Source organism: Juglans microcarpa x Juglans regia, chromosome 3S, assembly GCF_004785595.1.
Source record: "Juglans microcarpa x Juglans regia isolate MS1-56 chromosome 3S, Jm3101_v1.0, whole genome shotgun sequence".
Taxonomy (NCBI): Eukaryota; Viridiplantae; Streptophyta; class Magnoliopsida; order Fagales; family Juglandaceae; genus Juglans; species Juglans microcarpa x Juglans regia.
In genome coordinates, this window is record NC_054599.1 from 25,091,708 (window position 1) to 25,113,681 (window position 21,974).

The following is a 21,974-nucleotide window of genomic DNA, read 5'->3' on the forward strand; positions in this document are numbered from 1 at the left end:
AAGGCCTCCCCCCCTCGCCCAAGGCCTTCCACCCCTTACCCATCCTCTGGCATCGACTGTCGAGGTAGCAGTAGGCAGTCGGTGGTCCGGTGGTGGATTTGGCCGTGAGGGAGAGAGGACCCGTAAGAGAGAGGGCATGTGAGGGAGAGAGAAATGGTTGGTGTGGGCTGGGGAAGGAAGGTATAGCCGAGGGGTGGACGTCCAGCGTGCTTGTGGGCGGCGACACGCGGCTGTAGGTGGCGGAATGTGAGCCGCGATGTGGGTGAGTGGGATTGGGCTACAAGCATGCGTGTGGAGAAGCTATGGGCCTCGGGCTGGGGGAGGAGGACGTGCTCCGTGGTGGTGGTCGGTGGCTGCGGTGGGAGGCCGAATCGGAGGCGACAGATCTGGGTTGTGACGGGAACACAAGTGAGAAGAGAGAAACGGGAAGGAGAGGGGGAAACGGGTGAGAAGAGAGAAATGGGTTTTCAAGGAAAAAAAAATCCGTAACACGTAAGGTATGTTACGGATCAGCAGTGAACAGGGATTGATTTGTAGCATTACTCAAATACAAATTACTTTCCGATAGAAGAATTAGAGCACTCACAATAGATTTTTTATTTTATCCTTTAAAATACATAATCAAAACTCAATTTTTTTATTTTACATACTGACTTTTACAATATGTCATCCATCAGCTTATCTATTTTTTCTCTATATCATTTAAATATTCTTTTTTATTCTTTTTAAATATTTCATTTCTACCAATAAATTTACAATATCCATATATTTTTTTATATTTGCAATTTATTTTTATATACAATGTAAAATAATTCAGTCCTATACACGTAAAATAAAAATATATAAGTCAAATAAAAATTAAAAATAAAATCAAATATGAAAAAATTGGTTTAAAAATAATTTCAAGATATTTTTTAGAAGAAAATGAAATATGTGTTTTAAATGATGAACAGTAAAAAGAATTTGCTTATATGATAAAAATCAAAGTAAATAAAAATAAAGGAGTAAATGAAATATCAATAATAAAAAATTTTTTATAGGATAAACAGTACCTACTACATATAGCGAGGTACTGTAACTAAATATATTTGACAATTCATTTTACATAATCCGATAAAACTTATTTTTAGAACAATTTTTTAAATTATTTATATTTTTTATATAATAGAAAAATCGTTGAGAGTGCTCTTAGGAGCTAACCTTATCCTAAAAGGCGCGTGGTGAGTAAGATCCGACGTGGCTCCCCTTCGGGATTCCATTCGGCCAAACTCAACTCACGACCACCGCGACCACCACGACCATCAAATCACCCTCTAGTGGCTCAAACCAGCCCCACCTCCATCCATCCCAAAACCCTAATTCCCCCAATACTTGAATATTTTCACAGCTGAATTTTTTTACCTGTAATCCTTTTCATTTTCCACTTTGTTCTTGATTTTTTATTTTCGTGTTCTTTCTTTCTTTTAATATTCTAAAACTACCATGTGGGGTGGACCGGCTGGTGGTGGAGTTGGGGGTGATATCTATTGGGGAAGAAAGGATGAAACTGAGTCTAGAGGAATCACCGTGATCTTCGCTTGGGCTTCGATTCAAGAGCGGCACTTGAAGAGCTACATCGATTTGTACGCATCCCTCGGATGGAATTGCCTCATCTGTCATGCCGATTTTCTCAACGCGTAACTTCTCCATTTCCTTTTCCTTTTTGTTTTGTGGTTTAATTTGGTGTTGGGATACTTGTTGCATTACTTCGGAGTTCTATTGAATTGGTAATCTCAGGATGTGTGTTTGGCGCATTTTGAATGAGAATGCCTCTTCTTTTCCTAATGGTTGATATTTTTGCAGATTTTATCCTGAGAGGGCCATGTCGTTGGCATTTCTTGTTATCAATGAGCTTGTTGAGGTCAGTTTAACTAATATTTTACCGAATTCAGATGCATTTACATATCTCAGTTGAAATTTCAACGAAAGATAGTAGATCGTTAATCTAATGCAGAATTTATGATTTGGGGTGAATTCCCTTTTTGGTTTTGGGCGTGTAGGAGCTAAGGATTAGGCCATGTCCTATAGTCTTCGTAGCGCTTTCTGGTAGTCCTAAAGCTTGCATGTACAAGATTTTTCAGGTAAATTTCAGTTGACATGATTGATATTAAATTTTGGAAGTTGGTTCATGCAAGTGTAAGTCAAGCATTTATTATACGAGCTTAAATTGTAAATTACCTTTTGAGTTCCGCAGTCGTAATATATCTGCCTCTCATCATCCACAGGTTATTGATGGAACATGTGGAGAAAGGTATCCGGTAGGATTGTTTCTTTGCTGTGGATATCATTCTCTGAGCATATACATCGCGTTTTGTGTGGACAATGACTACTTAATCAAATTAACTTTATTCCTTAAAATCTTTTTGTTTCTCCTTTTTTTCTTTTTTGGTCGTTGAAGGGAGAATATCAGTTGATCAGAAATTGCGTTTCTGGCCACATCTATGATTCTAGTCCAGTAGATCTTACAAGTGATTTGGGTGCACGATTCACACTACACCCCTCTCTTAGGAGAATGCCTGGATCATCGAAAATATTTTCTTGGTTGGCGAAGGGCATTGCTTCTGGTTTGGATGCATTATATCTTACTAGATTTGAATCCCAATGCATTGAGTATTGGCGGGCTTTGTACTCCTCTGTTGTAAGTTTTTATCATACCTTTTGCCACTAAACTTGTCGTTTCTTCATTTTCATCAGTTAATATAACATTTCCTTCTCTTTTCTGTAGAACTTTAGCGCTCCTTTTCTCATTATATGCTCAGAAAAGGATGACCTTGCACCTTACCAAATGATCTGCAATTTTGCTCAACATTTACAAGATCTTGGGGGTGATGTTAAGCTTGTTAAATTGAATGGCTCCCCTCACATGGGTTTGTCTCAACAATTCTTTCTTTTTCAGTACCTTCATGGAGTAGTTTTGGGTATTATTATTGGAACCTACATCACAAGGGCTTGTGAATATTTGTCTTTGCTTATAAGATCTTGAATCCAAGCACCATAACTTTAGACACCCAAAAAATATTTGAATAAAAAGGGTGGGTGGCAGGTGCAATCTAAGCAATGTACATGGTAGAAATTAGGATGAATTTAGTTTTGACCTTTTGGATATACCTTCTTACTCTGAACGAACAGCAGCAATTTTTTACATGAAATGTTTTAGAATTTCAGATTTAATGGTCCTAATCTTCAAAAGTTCATCAACTCTTTTTCTTGTTTATTTTTCTTGAGCTCAAAAGCTCATTTGATCAATAAAATTCTAATCCTCTCACTCATAATAGATGGTGGGATGTCGGAAAGTGCATGAAAGTTTTACAAATGAAAGTAATTATCTATTTAACTCCCCTTATCACCCTTAAGTTTGAATCTACCCAAAGCAGATATCATTAAGTTTACTGGTTGTTTTTTACTTACAAAAAAATAGGTTTACTGGTTATTTTTGTGCTCTTTCTATGTGCTAAAAACTCAGGATTTTCCTATATTGGATTTGTAATAAAGAATGGCTTTTTATCTTTACATTGTTTTAGGTCATTACAAGCATAATCCAATCCAGTATAGGGCTGCTGTGTCCAGTATGCTTGACCAGGCAGCTTCGGTTTATTCCCAAAAGATTCGACTACTGGGAGAAAGAACTAGCATGGAAGGTATGCATGATGAGATATCTGAGCTAATCTGTGACCTTCAGAATGCAGCTGTTACCTCAAACCAGAGCCTCACAAGAGTTGCACTAGGGCCGAGTGACCACTTCTTTTTGCCAAGTTCAGCAGAACATCACTATGGTAGAGATTCTCCATCTCTACAAGATGAACAAAAAGAAAGATCAATTTCTTTGCCTAACCCGTCAAGCATCAATGCACATAGTGTGCTTGGCCAAATCCTCTTTGATGTTTGTGTTCCCAAGAACGTTGAAGGTTGGGATATAAAATTTGGTGGCTCTCTGAACGGGCAGCCATTTGCTTCTGTTCGTAGACCGTCCCCTTTCCAGGGTATTAAATGCATTCGTCGGTCAAGACTCTAATATCTCCTACATCATGTGAAACTCTGGTACATGTTTGTATGAATTGACTCTTGTGAATAGAAGTAGGGTTCCTTTGGACATCTTGGGGAAAGACTGGAATAGTTTCTGCACTTAGGCAAATTCACAAAGTTCACGGCCAAATTAGGATAAGAACATATGTACATCATAGGTACATGGAGTTGTGTGCTTGAATGTGATCTCCTGCCCACCTGTTCGGTAAGCTATGCAAGTTTACAGAAAAATGGAAAAGATCCCACGTACAGAGTTAGGTGTATGCTTTCATGGCTCAGAGGTGAGGGCTCCTATGGTTAGTGAGGGCTCGTATGTTTGCAGATTCAGAAGTGACTCAGATAGTGTATGTTATTCTCTTCAAATATTCCGCTTGTCGTTCAAGCATCAATACTTAGTGCACGAGCTTCAAATGATCAAGCATGAGGCTGGAGACCTGTACTATGTAAATAAGAGGAAAATTTAGTGGTAAGGTCCTTTTTTTTCTTGCTCCCTTTTTTAATATGGAAAAGAACGTTACTTCAGATTGTATAGTGGAATGTTAGATGTAGTTTTGTGCCTCCATTTTTGTAAACAGAAGTTAGAAATTTAGACATTTATCTGAAAAATAAGTGGGCCATGGTTCTTAATAATTATAATGATATTTTATTACTTATCTGTAGTTCGACATGAGAAAATCCGTCCAAGGTTGGAATTTGTGAAGCTTGAAGATGCATTGTGCTGTAGGGGTGATTGGATGCGTCCATGGGAATTACTAATTAGTGTTGATTCACATGAGCTCCGAGATTTCCACGTCAAAGACCTTCAAATTACCATGGGAGCTGAAGCTTTGACCTTCAAATTCCCATGGGAGCTCCTTAAGCTGGTCATGTGTAAATCCAGAGAGTGGTTCATTATTTCAACATGTCTGCACGAAAATAGAGAAACATTTCATCCACAGAAAGTTTAATAAAACGAATTTATATTCTGACATACCTTGAAAGACGTGATTATAAAGTTTTATACCATAAATAAATCTTAAATATCGTTTATTGTACTGTGTTATGAGATTTATTATAATTTTATAAAATGATGGTTGTCAATTTCCCAACTTATAAATATGGTTTTTTTTTTTCTTTTTCTAATTCTCTCTGCCAAATCCCAATTTGGAAGGCCTAATCCAATTTGGCTGGCTGGCTTTAGCGTTAAAGGTTTAAATGAATATTTTAAATAAATTAATATTCAGCCGTTTTAGAACTTTTGAATTAATGGTTAGGTATTTAATAATTGATATCAAAGCAAGGATTACCTCACGATTTCAAATCGTGGAGTGAGAGATCTATGTGCTGGATTAAAGTACATTGGTATTATATATGAGCATAATATTAAGTCATTGAATGCTGATAGATGAGTGAAGCAGCCAAAAAGGAAATGACTACCACGGCGTTAGTGTCGATAAAGGAAAACTCTTCTTTTAGGCGTTTTTGCGCATCGAAGCTGACATGGAATGTGATTTAATGAAACGGTGAGCACGAGTGAGACAGACGAGACGAAATTTGAAGTGCTTTGTAGGAAGAGGCCGAAACGGCGCGTTTTGATTTTTTTACGATGGCTCTTTGCCGTGCTTTATCCAGCTCCTTCAACAAGCTCAACCTCCATCTCAATCTTGTCCATCCTACAATCAGCCACTCTCTCTACAACAATGTTGCACGTCGAAGTCTCTCCTCCGGTACTTTTCTTTTTCACAACTTTCGCATTGTTCTTTCTTTGACCACTCACTAATTGGTTCCGAGGATACCACTGATATTGACGGATTTTTTATAAAAAAAGGTGTTTGATTGCTGAGAAAACAGTATAGAAATCGAAAGCTTTGATCTTTCTCGTAAAAATGATTTAAGTTTTGATTAGGCAGCTTCTTATAAAAAGAACGAAGTTTGGTTTTACGAGGCAAAATTGTTGTATTAATCTCACTTTGGAGCTTGAAATCCGAATTGCTGCTACTTTTATTTAAGAAAGTTGCTTGATTAGGCGCATCTTTCTGAGCCTACCGCTAATGAGTGCATTCATGCATATACGTACTCAAAGTCAACTGCTTAATTGAATCAATGCTTTTAGTTTGCTTTACTTGTTTTGGAAGCATGGATTGTGATACCAACTATGTACCAAGACCCCATCCATGACCCAAACTCTAGGGTCAGTCAATGCCCTGTCCATTTTCACGCCCATTAATTAGAAGCCCCTTTCTGAATTAATCCACCAAGTTATAAAATAAAATATAAGCACTCATTTGGTTTTTTGTCATATATACCTTCAATAAGCACTCATTTGTGAAGCGACTTGAAAATAAAATATACATGCATCTAGTTGCACGTTGAAGTTTCAGCTTGATAGTTATTTAATTGTTATCTTCACTAATAAATGCATTATTTTGATGTTGATTAGAATCTCTGAACGGTCAATTCATATATACTTGTTTGGAGCTGCAAAAAGGAATCTTTTCTTTAATTTTCTATATGCTGAAGGCAGTAGCTCAATGTCTCAATGTTGCAGTTATGATGAGGATGCGCATCATAGATCAATGGATGCACCAATAATAAGTGATTTGATTCAATTTTGAAGCACTATATGGACAAGGGAAGGTAAATCAAAAGCCTATGATAAAACGCAAGCTGAGCTCATAGCAGTAAAAGAAAGTCTAACCAAAATCTTGACATCAAAGGATTAAAAGCAACTGTATGTGTGACTTTTTTGCTCTTCAAGCCTCTTGGTTTGTTACAATTTTTTTTTATCATATATTGCTTAAATGGGTTAACTTTTACTATGCAGTTATTGGAGATGGTTGAGCGGAATGAACTCAATAGATCCTTACTGGCCCTTCTTGATGAAAATATAGCAAATGCACACAAGGGTAACCAGGTAATAGCCATTAGGGAACCCCCGGGCAGTCTAGTTTAAGTAGAATTTTTTGTTGAGTTGTTTTGAAATGTATAGAATGGGGAGGAGAACCCAGGATCCTTCACAAGTATACACATTACTTTTCTATGACAATAAGTTGCACCAAGTTCATGCAATTAAGAAATTTGTAGTAAAGTCTCTTGTGAAGTTACAGCCGCAAGCCAAAATGGGAGATGATGTATGAGACCACTCTCTCTCATTGAACTGTTTGAAATAAATTACAATGGCCCTCAATTCTTTGTTCTCTTGTCACACCTCAGCATTTGGTCAGAGTTTGCTCAAGCTGAAAGAGCCTGTTGTTTTGCTTCGTTGCCGTGAAGATGATCTTCACTTGGTGCAGTCTATGTTGGATTCAGCCGCATAGGAATATTCTGAGAAAGCAAATATTCATCCACCTCAGATCATAGTCGACAAAATTGTCTATCTCAAGTGTATGGAGTAGATCATTTTTGAATGTATCAACTGTAATGGTACTTCTCAAGTGTTTTGGTTATAATGTACAAAAGGGGTATTTGTAGGTTCATTAAATTAACATTTGTAATGAAAAGTTGTGTAATGAAAATAGCTTGTGCACATGGTTTTGGAGAGATTCCATTGAAATGAGAAACAATAGTTCTTGAATTGAGTTCATAACTGGCAAATATTATAGCAAATGAAACACAAAGTAAACAAATATTACAACAAATATTACAGGTCTCAAAAAGCCTAGTATAACTTTTTCTCTAAGAAAAAAAAAAAAAAAAAAAAAAAAAAGCTTCCTTCCTTCTGACCCCAAGATTGTGGATTTGGGTGACTGTTGACGAGGTTGAACTTACTCAAAAATAAAATGTCCAATACGCATCATGTTCAACCTTGTCTAAGGAAAAGCCAGCCGTACCAATAACTGCATGCAATGGGGCACTATAATTGTTGTGATAATATGTATCACTCCCATTTCTATCCCTTTTTGGCATGGCCATGCATTTATTTTAGTAAACTGAGTAGGTTCTCTCGTAATTATGAACATGGCAAAAGAGAACCAGATCAACCTATTTAAAAGCAACCAAAAGTGGCCAAGTTCATACTTTTGTAAAGCTAGAGAAGAATATATTTCATATCAAAGATGGGATAACCAGTTAGTTCAAAAGCAACTTACTTTGTTTTGTAACAGTAATGGTTCTACCTTTTTGATAAATTCTGGATCGACGCTAAGTATAAAGTTTGAGGAGTATAAAGTTTGAGGAAAAATACATGGGTCTATGCCTGCAATTTACAGATCTTACAATTTATTGTAATTTAAAAAATTTGGAGCATATGCATATAAACACAGATATTATGTACATACATATTAACAAGATCCGAAAACATATTAATGGTATATACATATTTCAAGTAAAGAATGCAACAACTAGAGTATAAACTACATATATTAAACAAGCACATGCCTGAACAAAACATGCAGACAACCATAATCTATTAATCTGAAGGAACTCAGAACTCTTATATGTAAGATTCAGTACTTTCATCATTTATTCACAAAGTTTAGTTTCTCGTAATATATGAAGTTATGCTATATACTATACAATAAGCCAACTTCCGCTTGAAAATCATCTCTCTTGTACCATATCATGTACTTCTTTTAGGGCTTCTTCTTCGCATTCGTATTTCAGACTGAAAAGGTTTTTTTGGTTCCTATGGTTAGTTTCTCTCTCTCTCTGGAGCCAATCTCAGCTCTTAAATCATTAGCTCCTTTCCTTCTGGCTCATAGCAATTTGAATCTTTCTGATTGTCTCAAATCTCAAACTATAAATGGCAGGGCGTGGATTACTACTGGTTGCAGGCTCACTCCCAAACGTAGCCAATTCGATTTACCTTAATTCATCATAATTAAGTGTAGCTTTAATATCCCCACCCCCACGCGACACAATAAAATTGAAAGGCCATGAAAATAACTAAACCAGAAAAGTGAAACGTTGAAGATACATGTGTTTAACTTACCGTTGGCGGATCCATTAGAGAGGCAGAGAGGTGCAGAGCGATGACTATGAGATAGAGGCTTATCCGGTTGGAGAGGGAGACGCCGTGAAGGGGGTGGTGTGAATATGAGAGACTGAAATCTAGAGAACGATAGACAACTGGTTGACACAGGCTTGCGAGAAAGGGGGACCGACGGAAACGACCATGTGAGGCTTGCTTAGGAGGTGGGTCGTGGAGAAGATCGGCCAATCTGCAGCGGAGATGAAAATGGCGAAAATAGGGTGGAATTTGGGGAAGGGGAGACGGAGGGAAGGCAGCTGAGTTCTTTCTTCTTCATCTTATGTTCGTATTTCATTTTTTCTTTTTCTTTTGAAAATTACACAAATGCCCCTGCCATGCCACTTTCGGTGCGCAATCAGTATGCATAATTGCCTATACCTAGAAGAACTGGTCGATAAAAGTGCCATATACGACAGATTTAAAAGTATGGTGGAATGTTATAATCTTAAGGATTAAATATTTAACTAAATTAGTTAGGACTTTTAGATCAATAGTTGAGTTTTTGATATCAATCATTGAGAAACAATATTTGTAATCCTAAGATGTGCATATCCCCTTCACATTTTTTAAAAAAGGTAGATAAATTTGAGATCCATATAAAAAAATTATTTTTTAATGTTGGACCTTAGGACTAGGTGGTGGGGCACTGCCCCCCGCCACTTGATCCTAGCCTCAATGACTCGATCTTGCCTGGGCTACCTCGCCCGCACCATGCAGGGGAGGGCCTCGCTTGCAGCATTTGAAGCAGTGGGGCCGGGGGCCCAACCACCCTGCCCTGGCTCAACCTAATTAATATATATATATATATATAAACTAATTCTTAAATATAAAATGACGTCGTTTTGGGCCAAACACCAAAACAACATTATTTTATACTTTAGAACTAGTGTATGTATGTATGTATGTATATATATATATATATTTATATATATGTAAACCATAGCTCACAGCCCATTTCTCCTCTCTCCAGTTTTTACTCATCTCCAGTCTCCTCTCCTCTCTTTTTTCTCTCCCTTTGCAAGTCTGTCGTTTTCTCTCTCTCTCCTCCTCCTATTCATCTTCTCCCCCTCCTTTTGCTCTCCATCCCAAAAAATCAATGATTCATGCCCTATTTTCAGTGTTCCTGAAGCGTGGTCGTAGTTCCTTTGCTCAAACTGTGGTCTTGTCATGTGTCGTGGAGGTGATTTTATTTTTCCGTGTGTCACTATTTGTACTTTGTTGTTAGATGTTAGATTTGTGGATTTAAGGGATGGATATGTAGATTTGTTATTTCTTAGTTGTTTTAATTTTTAATTTTTGGTGTCTTTTTTCTAGTTATTTTTCGCCGTGGGTGGGCGTTGAATAGCAGGGGACATACAGACGAACTACGGGGCCAATCTACCCCCGGCATGCGGATGGGGCACCCCCCATGGGGTGCAAGGGATGCGGGTAAGAGTATAACCGATTTGATTTTGGACAAAATTCAGAACCGAACCAGTATGCACCGGGTTTGTATTTTTAAAAACTGATTACGCAACGATTACCCTCCTAAACCAGTACCTCCGGTTTTACCCGTTCTGGTCCGATTTTTTGATTTTAATAATATTAGTATTAGGACATAAAATGTAATTAATATACTAATATATATTAGTATACTAATGTATACTAATTAATTAAAGTGAAATGTAATTAATATACTAATGTATATTAGTATTACTAATATATTATGTAATTATTAAAATAAATATGTTGAGAATTTATTAGATCATAAAATGTTATTAATATAGATATTTTATGTTTAAAGCATATGATCAAATTTTCATGTTTAAGATTAAAATTTTATGTTATAAATTATAATAACATTATCTTATATATAATTATAATTTATATTATTATACATATTATATAATATAAAAAATATTATATATAATATTAAAAAAATTAATTTAAATATATAATATAATGAACCGGCCTGATCCTAAAAAGTATCGAATCAGAACCAGTTGGTTTTGGAATTACATAAATTGGTTTCGAACCGGTTCCAGCGATTGAGGGCGGGCCGGTTTGATTTTTCGATTAAATTTTACACCCTTAGGTGCGGGTAGGGGCACCCCCACCCCGAGAGTGTGGCTAACACCCTTAATAGACCTCACTTTCTAAAAAAAACAAAATGTACAAAATTTAAATACCCTAGAATCACATCTAGCATTACTAAGCTCAATATCTATCAACTAGAAAAACTCTAGACTCAGTCGACCTAGGTAAATGCCACGTAAGCGACTGCTGACATGGTAAAATGAAAACGAACCTTTATTCCAGTTGCTGTTTTTTCTTGTGTATGTTTCAGTCATTTCCATGATTCAAAAGTTGCTACTTTCTATGTACTGGCAAAGAGGTTGGAGGAGTTTTTGCTGGAGAGAGTTTTTTGTGTAGTTAGTTGCGGAATTTGTTTTTATTCTAAAGAGTTTATTTTTATTTTGTTTTCCTTTCGATCGAAGATAGTGTAAGAGAACGGCAATTGTGGGCGTGTGTATGCAAGTGCTGGGGCAGATCTTGCTCATTTGAAGCTACAAAACAAAGACTGTGGACGATTATTTGCTTCGAGACTCGGTGAATTGGAAGTAGAGTGTGAGAAAAAAAAAATCACTCAGTTTATTTGTCTTCGAGTGCACAACGTTAATTTCTAGCCGATTGAGAGAGCAACAACATAGGGGTTTCGATTTCTGCAAAGCTAGATTTTCGAAGCTCATCAAGTTTGCTGACAAAAACAATAAAAGGGGAGTGAAGCTACTCACAACTGAATTCATGGAAAAGAAAGCTTCTGCAATGTTGGGATTCCGTGGAATTGCAGCGTTTGGTTTCGTATTCCGTTAGAATCCTCGCTTTGCTTCTTAGGGGGTTTTGGAAAGGAGATTCTGGAACTCCTATCTGGGTTCATTGTTTTCAAGTAGCACCAGTTGATACCAAATTTTCAGTTTTTCGATTTGATCATATATTTTCTAGAAGGTAACAGAGTGAATATTTCGGGGGTTAAATCTCTAGCAAGATCAGGAGTGGAAATTCTCGAGAGACATTCGAGGGCGAGGCTTACCTCGAACTCGTAGGTGCTGGCGAGATCCTTACGGAGATGGTTGGTGATGAGGAGGAGGACGGGGGTGTCATCGTGGAAGGATAGAGAGGCGGCATGGTAGTCGATCCTCTTGTGGGAGAAGCGGGAGGAAGACATGACCTCTACTACATGGAAGGCGGCCTAGGACATGTCGTGGAAGTGAAGGGAGGCGAGGTAGGAGGGCTTTTGGAAGGCGGTGGACTTGGTGTGGGGATCGGTGGACTTGACCTCGCAGTGGATCTCATCGATGGCCTCGGAGACGAAGGCCGACTCGCCGATGAGTTGGAGGCGGAGGCTTTTGATCAGGTCCTCCAGAGTGCGTTGGAAGAGAGTCTCCATGATGGAATAAGAAGAATAATAAGAAGAAAAAACTCCCCACACCATTTTCTTCGGTCAACCAAAGAAACCCTCTTACTCTCTTTGTGCACTGAATCGATTTTGATCTATAAATTCACCCTTTATTCTTGCCTTTTGAGTTTATCCCAATACAAAAGGAAAAAGAACGAAGATTGGAGTATTAGAAATTCTGCACTCTTATCGTTTTTTTCTTTTTCAATTAATAGCATCTGTCACGTCAGCAGTCTACATCAACCTGTTGGGCGATGACTTTAGCTGGCGACTGTTTATAGCAGAATTGTATAATCGAAGTTGGACACTTGACGTGGCAACATTTTTGAATTTGAAGTTTCAAACCTGGACCGGTAGGCCCATGCATATTTGTTGCTCCCAACACGGTCGTATTGTCAAGAATGGTATAGATCATCGAACTACGGACATTCCAACGGTCATCTTGCTGTTTTCGTTTCGTACTCCCCCCTTAACTTGTAAGAACGAGAGAGCATCGTTATGGTGGTCGACGCGAAGCGAAGCTATGAGGAATGCCGCCGACAGAGGCTGGAAGAGAACAGGAAGCGAATGGAAGAGCTCAATCTGGGCAGGCTCGCCCAAGCTCTCAAGGCCTCCGGCCCTAAACCCTCTCCGGTGGGTTTGGATAACTCCTTATCTCTCTTATTTACTCCCTCTGCATTTTGGATTCTGGAGTTTGATGGTTTTGGTGGATTCTTTTCCTCCTACGGGCAGATGAAGCAGGCGAAGCGACCTACGCAGCCTGTGGACCCCTCTTCTGTGCGGGTGAGAAGATCGAGCCGCGTCGCTAGCAAGACCCCTCCCAACTACAAGGAAGTCAGCTCCCTCTCGCTCTCTCTTCATTTTACAAGCTGCATCGCTAGTTAGCCCCCTCCTTTTTTGTTCCTTTTGTGCTGAACATATACAATTACTCTGTACGTGATAAATCGATCGCGTTGTTTTAGAAGATTTAAGGTGCTCACTAGGTTGATGTAGAAGATTTAAGGCGTTTACTATGTTGATTCCTGATAATTCTTTTTTATTTTTGACAATTTGTCTTCAAGTCCCAAGTATCAAGTATTAATTTGATGCATTTTGTAGTTTAAACTTGTTCTATAATTAAATTTATATAGAAGAACTTTTGCTGCTGTCTACATATAGCGCTAGGTTTGAGTTTGATTATATCTTGCATTTAATAAAGCTGTTATTCCCTGCCTTTTCGTTTTCTGAAGTCCATGTTGCCTTATTTATATGACGGAGGGCCATTAAGATCATAGGACTAGATTATGGTGTCCATCTTAAATGATGTCGGTTTAACTTGGAGTTTTAGATACATTAAAATTATTATTCTTTTTTATTGCACTGGGTGTCGAGGAACAACATCTAGTCCAATTTGGGGGAGCACAAGCCCTTGGCAAGGAGTTTTTGACAAGTGCACCTTGGATCATTTAAGGGAAAAATCTCCAGTCCGATGGCCTCTAGAGATTGTTTGCACCCAATGAGATTCGAACCTTGTACCTTTAAGGGAGCATACCATCAAGACCAAGGCCTTTACCACTTGAGCCAACCCCTAGGGGTTGATACGTTACAATTATAAACTACATTATTTTCTTGAATAGTTTGGTAACGTTTGGAGTAGTTATGGATACCTAAATAGTTTTATGCTGTTGAAATGATTAATTGATGCTTTATTGGTTCACCAACTTCTTGATTCTTGGCAGGTCCCAATTGAACCTTTGGGAGGCCCAGAAGGTTAGTATAGCTCAGTGTTGAAAAATTGTTCCTGTACTCAACAAAAGACTTGAGTATTCCATAGGTTGCTTATCCTATACTAATGTGGGGTTGACTTGTAGGAGCTACCAACGAAGAGATCTGTTGAATAGATTTTATGCTTCAGATGAAGCACGGCAAAATGCAATTGAGAGAGCAGAACAAATTGAATCGGGCTTGGGATCTGACTTCCCCACTTTTCTGAAACCCATGCTCCAGTCACATGTCACTGGTGGATTTTGGCTGGTAAGTCTATGATCTGTACAAATAGTACAGATGATACTATGGGTGCATTTGGAGGGAAAGGAATGAACAGAATTTTGAAGATAGAGAATGCTCCCCGGAAGAAACGTAGAAGTCTCTTCTTTGATACTATGTTTCTATGGGCGATTGGAGTGGGTTAAGTTTCTCTTAACTTGTTTTTCTTGTATACTTGGGCTTTGCCTATTTTTCTTAACATGATTTTCTTGTATCTCTCAACTTGTTTTTTTATGTGTATCTCTTGTATACTTGGGCTTTGCCTATTTTTCTTAGCATGGATAAAATCTCTTCTTATAGAAAAGAAAAGAAAAGAAAAGATGATTCTATGAACAAAGACTGTTCTTTCTGTAATATATGTTAGCAAGTGTTGTTGAATCACTGGTTGTTCTTAAATTCTCGTAGACTGATATTGTTTATGAATATGGGACAATAAATATTGCTTGAACTCACGCCCAAAAACTGAAACTTGGACATTTGTTTGACAGTTCTGTGGTTGCTTTTCCTTTTAAATTGTTGGACATGATTTCTTGTTCTTTATGTTGAATGAAATAACAACATCAATCCTAGGTAAAATTTTGATTTCTCATATAGAGTATAGAATTGGTGTAACTTCTAATTTTATCCCCATTTTTTGCTATAAAATAGGGCCTGCCTGTCCAGTTCTGCAAGATGCATCTTCCCCACAAGGATGAAATGATTACTTTAGTAGATGAGGATGGCAATGAGTTCCCAACAAAATATCTTGCTAAAAAAACTGGTCTTAGCGGTGGTTGGAGAGGTTTTGCTATTGATCATCAGCTAGTTGATGGGGATGCATTGGTATTCCAGTTAATTAAGCCTACCACGTTCAAGGTGAGAAGCTGAACTCAGACGGATGCCTATTTGGTACACTCAGCTTTAAACATCTATGTATGTTGTTAATATACGAGTGTGTTTCAAGAGAAATGCTGTGAAGTTTATTTCTGAGGTAACAGAGGTATTTATGAGTTGAAAGGCAGGCCATGATTAGACAGCATTAATTTTGTTGGTGTTTTCCCATTTCTCGTGTCTGCTTGAATTACATGCGTTATGTTTTTTCCAGTGTGTTTCAAGTTTATTTTTCATTTCAGAGATGGTTTTGTTCTATAGAATTCTCGTTTTTAAAGTAAAAAATTTCGATCATATAGGTGGTCTGTTTAATGGTACTTTCCTGTTTTATTCTTCCTAGGTGTTCATTATTAGGGTATCTGAGTTGACAGATAATGAAGAAAATGACACGAATTCAGATGTCTCACCCTTGGAGAGGAGTACCAAAAGAATCAAACCCAGTAATTGCTTTCCACTCTGAAACTCGGTTTTTGTATAGCAACTGATATAACATGGTTCACAGTTCTCACTTTCATCTATTGCTATTTTCTTGGCAGGCAGAAAGTAGTATTTACACTTGATGTCTTACTGGATTCTTCCTTATTTTGCTCAAAGAAAAAGCTGCGGTACGATTAGGATTCACCACTTCTTCTAATGTAACTAACGTAGGGTTCATCATTGTCGAGGTTTTTCTCTAACTCTGTTTAGAGTATAGTTGTTGTCCTCTGAAAAATATTCTCTTGTGGTTAGCCTGGCTTGTTAATGGAATGTAATGAACCATAATAACGACATTGATGGCCGTGGGATTGAAGCTTACTACGTTATTTCTTATGAACTTGTAGTTTAAATCTGTGTTGTATTTCTTTCTTTTTAGATAAAATCTGCTTGCTTATTCAAGACATCATTTATGTTTTTGTCTGGCACTTGTGGGAAGACTGCTTGCATTATGCAACAAATTTCCTGAATGTTTATAAAGAACTTGTACAGTAGTCTGGGGACAACGTTTGAATTGTAGTTAATTGCAAAAGTTATATAGATGACTTCTTTGCAACATCTGGTTCGTTCTACATATTACACTAGTCATTTACCAGAAGAAGAAAATGATGCAACACCTTTAGTTTACAAGACTGACGATCTACCACTGAGCTTAGCAAGAAGGTGACACCTTCTGAAGAATGATGAATAAGAAAAATGATATTTGTAGTCGTGGAGTGTGTAAGTACCGAACAATCTCTTTGTAAATATGATACCCACATGAAAAAAAACTAAAACCCTAAACCCTAAACCCTTGACCCTAAAAATGAAACCCCAAAACCCTAAACTGAAACCCTAAAACCTAAAACACCCTCAACTCTAAAACCCTAAACCATAAACCATAAACCCTAAACTATAAACCCTAAAACCCTAAACCTCCAAACCTAAACCTCAAACCCTAAACCCTCAAAACCTAAACCTCAAACCCTAAACCCTAAAACACTAAACCCAATACCCTACCTCGGTTCGTTGCATTATTTCTATCGCATCTTGAAAAAAAAAGCTTGGCCTCTTTACTAACTCGATGTGTAAGAATGCATTTATAGTAGTGATCTTTAGAAAAAAAGGGTGGCTCTACCTCCTGGTTTCACTTGTGAAGGAAAATGGCATGTAATCCATGAATCCTTCCTGGTGTTTCCCAGATTCTACTCCCTTGTTGTCGATTGGACCAGGTAAAAGCTAAACTTTGTAATTCCAATTATATTATATTGAGCAGAAGAAGAGATGCCAAAGGGGCTTGTAATTCCAATTCTTTGTAGATGCACAGATGCCAAAGAGGCTTCTTACTTCCCAAACAGATCTTCCTACATCTATATAAAAATGATGGTTTTTCAAGAATATGCAAGAAAAGCACTTCTTCAAATTGTTGATTTATCACTAGAGATGGCTTAGAACCAATAGTTTATTATCTAATGGATTTTTCCGTTCTAATACTCACTCTGAGAGTTATCAATATTTATCAAATATGTTTCTATCTAAAGGAATACTATTGGATCAAATGACAAAGATATTGTTGAAAAAAATGGCTTTTATTGGATGAAACGAAAACTGGATTCATGTAACAAGATAAACGTTTCCCATTCCTTAGTCGAAATATATGTGGCCATGAAATAGGGATTAAGTGGAACAGAATTGACTGGGTGGTAAAGTTGTGGAAGCACCTCTTTCTTCCATATTTGGTACCTTAGCTCCGTAGAATAATATGCTACTACTAAAACACAGAATAATTGAATTCTTAGATCAAAACATTATGTATGGATGATATGAACTACCTAAACATGAAGTCCTGAACAACAAATAACAAGAGATATTACTCACTACATCAAAAGATTTCCATTAATAAAAAATGTAAATCCATTGAAAAATAAGAAAATATGAATGTTGAATGAAGTGGTTGTTGCTATCTGTTACAATAACAAATCATTGGTTTAACTGAATAATTAAATAAAATAGATAGACATTTCTCTTTGTCTCTTAGGTCGACGAATCTTCTCAATTGAAAGATTCCCTATATGGATAATATGCATTCCATATGGATAATACACATTCCAGTTGATCCCGAGCCTAATTCTAATTGTTTATGCTGAGCAAGCTAGATAAAATCCATGTTGTCCTTAAGCCCTTCTGTGATCCGATGAAGCAGATCTTAACTCGCTTCTCAAATAGGAATAGTGTTTCTATAGTAACCGTAGTAGCCATGTCAAAGTGCTCCCCTCACTATAAAAAGAGTAAAAAGAATTTATTCCTCTCTCTCAATGGAGGTTAGGCCGATTCAAATAGGAGGTAGGCTTTGAAGCAACCATCATTTGAAGAAAGTGTAATAGCTCACAAGTCTAGCTCCATGGCATTGAAAATGTATCAGGGCTAAAGTGAATCACCAAAGCGACGAGACCTTAAAAGCTGCTTTTTTAAGTATCAGTAATAGGACGTTCTGTCAATTGGTGAAGGATTTTGGTGACAACACCTAAAGATATCATAAGCGATAATACTAACATGAGTAACGAGAAATCATGTGAAAAACACGTTGATGTACAGTTTCCTCTTTTTCTTACATTTATGTTGATTTTTCTATTGTCACTTTCTAGTATTGTGACTTCTGGAAGCCCTCCTTCAGATGAAGCGGCTAAAGCATAAGGCTCTACTGCTCCGAAAACTAAGGATCCAGAGAGGTAGACAGGAAATTGGGTCTCACAAAGTCCTCTAGTTCTGATCCAACTTCCTACTTAGTGCCTACGAACATTGGAAACATTGACAATCTTTCTTCCTTTCATGACTACTACTTATCTATGCTTGAATAGTCCTCGCATGACTATTCTTCACACTGATTTCAATCCGATTTGTCGACTCTATTTGCCTGATATCATGGAAGCTAGTGTGACCAATGCATTAACAAATTGATTCTTCGTCCTTGAAAGATAATTGAAGGTAATCTATCTGAACTTTAGGCTAATATTTACAGATACTGATGGTAGGGAGTGAGCTTCTGATCTTTGGTTTTTCCAATCACCAGTGGTCTAAAAGATGATAAGTGATTAATGTCCATATACATCAATCTTCTTTATTCTCAAGTCAAGGGCACTTCTTTGATGCACCTGTGATACACGTAGAATATTTTGCGATATTGTTTGTGCAAAAGAACCTCAACTTAACAGCTATGAGAATATGGGCTCCTTTTGGCGAGCTTTAAGATAGCATGTAGAAAGGCAACTCAATTTTCGTTCTGATATACTGTACCGTCAAAGAACATTTGTCAATCATGAGGAGTTACGTCTTCTTCTTCGCCTACTACAAATAGAATAGCTTCGTCCAAGAAATTCATCCCCTTAAAAAAAAAAATTAAAGCTCATAGTCAGGCATAGGATGATCCGTAGGTGGTCTGCTATTGCCTGCCCTTTGCCTTACTCATTTAGGGCTTCTGGGTGACATACACAATATCAAACTCTGAGAGTCACATCTGTCACCTTGTTGTACTACTTGTAAGGGTTGGCTTTCCAAAAAGAGACTTTTGTAGGTCCATCCTCGCAATAAACATGGTAATATAGTTCAACATGGAGTAGCGCAGGCGTTACGAGTAAAGTTTTGAATTCCATTATGGTGAGCATTCCGGTTGAGATACAAAAAAGAAATATTTCGGTGCCAGTCTGTTTCGGTATACTGTTTTACGATTGTTATATAGTTAAATTATATGCGTGCGCGTACACACATATATATATATATATATATATATATATAAGCAATTGTATTCCAAAACAATTATATAAACAATTATATATAAAATATAATAAATAATTCAATCTTTTTAAATCTCAAAACAATAATAATATTAAAAAATAATATTATAACAATATTTTATTTAACTCATCTAAAATTATCCCATTTCACTATACAAACAAACTCTTAATAATATTTCTCAATACAAGTATTAAAAAAAATACATATTAAAAAACTCAATTAACTTTTAATTCATCTAGTGACTTATAAAAAAAAAATCATCTAATCGGTGAAGGCAGTGATATTTTATATATGATTGGACTTGAAAGAAGTTTCATGCATCACGTGAATGCTTACTTTTCTTAGTTTATTATTATTATTATTATGGGAGTTTTCTTACTTTCTGGTTTGAGTTATAGTGCAACTACGAATCCTAAACAGGTATTAAATTTCATCTATAAAGAGAGGTAAAATAAATAAATAAATAAATAAAAGATTAGATGAGTACCCTATCTCTTGTCATGTCAAAACCATACTCTCTTTAAGGACAAGTAAATTGACAATTTATCATTCCAAAAATAAAAACTCGTACGAAAGTGAACTAAAAATAAAAACAAAAATTATACAAGAACCCAAAACAGTAGAACAGAAATTGTCGGTGGGTATTATTAAACTTTGAATTTAATGGAGAAGGTGATGGAGGCCTGCTTGGGAGTTGGTCCAGGTGAAACACAGAGAGGGAGATGCTTGTCTTTCCCCAATATGTTTTGGTTCATTTCGGTATTTCGTTGAGCTTCTTATTGATCACGACATATCTACCATTCTTTGACGAAATACTTCCTATGAGTAACGAGTTTATCAGTTTTATTTTTGCTTCTTTTGCTGTTATAATTTTTATTATTATCTTGTAACGTGTAACCATCTTCATTTTCAAGCCATCAGAGAGAGAGAGAGAGAGAGAGATGTGGCAGGGTTGAAGAAAAAGAGATGTCATTTTTACAAATTTGTCCCCTTTTTCTGATTATTTACCAAATCGAAATATGTGTTCCAGCCGAAACACCGGAATCCAGCCAAAACAGATCGGAACGGCCGAAATTTGATTCGAAACAGATCTCCCCATCAAACCGTGCAGAATATTGTTCCAACACGAAAAATTTTGGCCATTCCAACCGAAAGGGAACGAAATTAAAAACTGGTTGCGAGGCCTATGTAAGAGCACAACAGGTCTTTTCTAAAACCTTACACCTTGTCTCATAATCAGTGAACTTCTTGCTAAGATAGTATATGGCTCTTTCCTTTCTACCCGTTTCATCGTGTTAACCATGGACACAACTCATGGATGCTTACATTACTGACAGATAAATCGGGAGAGGTCAACCAGGCATTAGGGGCACCAGGATGGGAGGATCGAGTAGATATTTTTTCACTTTGTCAAACGCCTTTTGGCAATTCTCGTTCCTTCTATCTATCTTTTCTAAAAAAGAAGGCGGGCTTTTCTTTCTGAGCAGTTTAAAGATCGGCTCATAGATGGGTGTAAGTTGGGCGATGAACTTGTTGATGTATTGTAGCTTGCTCAAAAAGCCTTGATTTCTTTCTCTGTCCTTTATACCGACATGTCAATAATTGCTTTAACTTTTTCGGGTCGACTTCAATTTTTATTTATCTAAGAGCATCAGTTATTGGCTCAATAAAACTAAACTATAGCTAAATTATAGCTAAAGTATAAGATAATGTGTTACAATTAGCTCAATAAATTAATAATGATTTTAACTTCAAGTTAAATTATTAGCCAAATTTGTTGAGTCAAATGAGCTAACTAAATAATTTTTTTAGATGAAAATATTCACTTGAATTGAAGTGAATAAAATTGTTGAGAAAATATTATGTTTTATAGTGAAATAATATAACCGTTAGAGAAATATATCTATTGGAAAAATATATCCGTTGAAGAAATATAACTATTGGAATAATATGAATGTTAGAAAATTAATAAGTAATTTTTTAATAACGAATAAATATTTAAATTATAATTATAACTAAAATAAATAAAAAGTTCAAAATCAATATTTTATTAAAATAATGAAAGATTTGTTGAACTTGTTATTTGATAATGTTAAAAAATGACTAGCTAAATTTGTAAAATTAAATTTCTTAATCAAATTTTGACTAAAATTTATTGAGCCCATAACTAGTGCTCTAACAAAGTAGCAAACCTCCTCCCAGCTTTATATGCTTACGCGTCAGAGAGAGAGGTAGCCCTCATCGGGAGAGGGAGCTAATAAGAAAACCAATATAAGAAAACTCTTTACTAAAGCAAGCAATTAAAGTCAAAATCAAATATTGCAATCAAGAACTCCAGGAAGATGCAGTTAATTATTCCTATACTAATTAAGGAAAGGATTAAACACG

General features: G+C 36.6%; 2 protein-coding genes and 3 long non-coding RNA genes across 7 annotated transcripts; 4 read left to right on the forward strand and 1 right to left on the reverse strand.

The window, feature by feature from the left end:
- Nucleotides 1-1,264: 1,264 nt before the first annotated feature.
- Nucleotides 1,265-4,711, forward strand: LOC121258354. Its single transcript, XM_041159859.1, has 7 exons — nucleotides 1,265-1,676; nucleotides 1,843-1,900; nucleotides 2,040-2,120; nucleotides 2,265-2,297; nucleotides 2,438-2,677; nucleotides 2,765-2,906; nucleotides 3,561-4,711. The coding sequence occupies exons 1-7, from the start codon at nucleotides 1,483-1,485 to the stop codon at nucleotides 4,049-4,051; spliced, it is 1,239 nt and encodes a 412-aa protein (XP_041015793.1). The 5' UTR covers nucleotides 1,265-1,482; the 3' UTR covers nucleotides 4,052-4,711.
- Nucleotides 4,712-5,527: 816 nt separating this feature from the next.
- On the forward strand, nucleotides 5,528-7,238 carry LOC121258414. The gene is made up of 3 exons (XR_005939396.1): nucleotides 5,528-5,768; nucleotides 6,590-6,772; nucleotides 6,866-7,238. It is a non-coding gene; the product is annotated as an uncharacterized LOC121258414 (long non-coding RNA).
- Nucleotides 7,239-7,730: 492 nt separating this feature from the next.
- Nucleotides 7,731-9,394, reverse strand: LOC121258406. Of its 2 annotated transcripts, XR_005939383.1 has the most exons (3): nucleotides 8,972-9,394; nucleotides 8,130-8,236; nucleotides 7,731-8,022 (listed from the first exon to the last, which is right to left on the reverse strand). It is a non-coding gene; the product is annotated as an uncharacterized LOC121258406 (long non-coding RNA). The 2 variants fall into 2 exon arrangements; XR_005939382.1 differs by having other exon boundaries at nucleotides 7,731-8,236.
- Nucleotides 9,395-11,292: 1,898 nt separating this feature from the next.
- LOC121258410 lies at nucleotides 11,293-11,760 on the forward strand. 2 transcript variants are annotated; one of them, XR_005939391.1, is made up of 2 exons: nucleotides 11,293-11,384; nucleotides 11,488-11,760. It is a non-coding gene; the product is annotated as an uncharacterized LOC121258410 (long non-coding RNA). The 2 variants fall into 2 exon arrangements; XR_005939392.1 differs by having other exon boundaries at nucleotides 11,492-11,760.
- A 933-nt stretch (nucleotides 11,761-12,693) lies between these two features.
- Nucleotides 12,694-16,221, forward strand: LOC121258405 (B3 domain-containing protein At3g19184-like). Its single transcript, XM_041159922.1, has 7 exons — nucleotides 12,694-13,079; nucleotides 13,179-13,280; nucleotides 14,165-14,199; nucleotides 14,300-14,459; nucleotides 15,120-15,326; nucleotides 15,682-15,781; nucleotides 15,878-16,221. The coding sequence occupies exons 1-7, from the start codon at nucleotides 12,945-12,947 to the stop codon at nucleotides 15,886-15,888; spliced, it is 750 nt and encodes a 249-aa protein (XP_041015856.1). The 5' UTR covers nucleotides 12,694-12,944; the 3' UTR covers nucleotides 15,889-16,221.
- The last annotated feature ends 5,753 nt before the right edge of the window (nucleotides 16,222-21,974 follow it).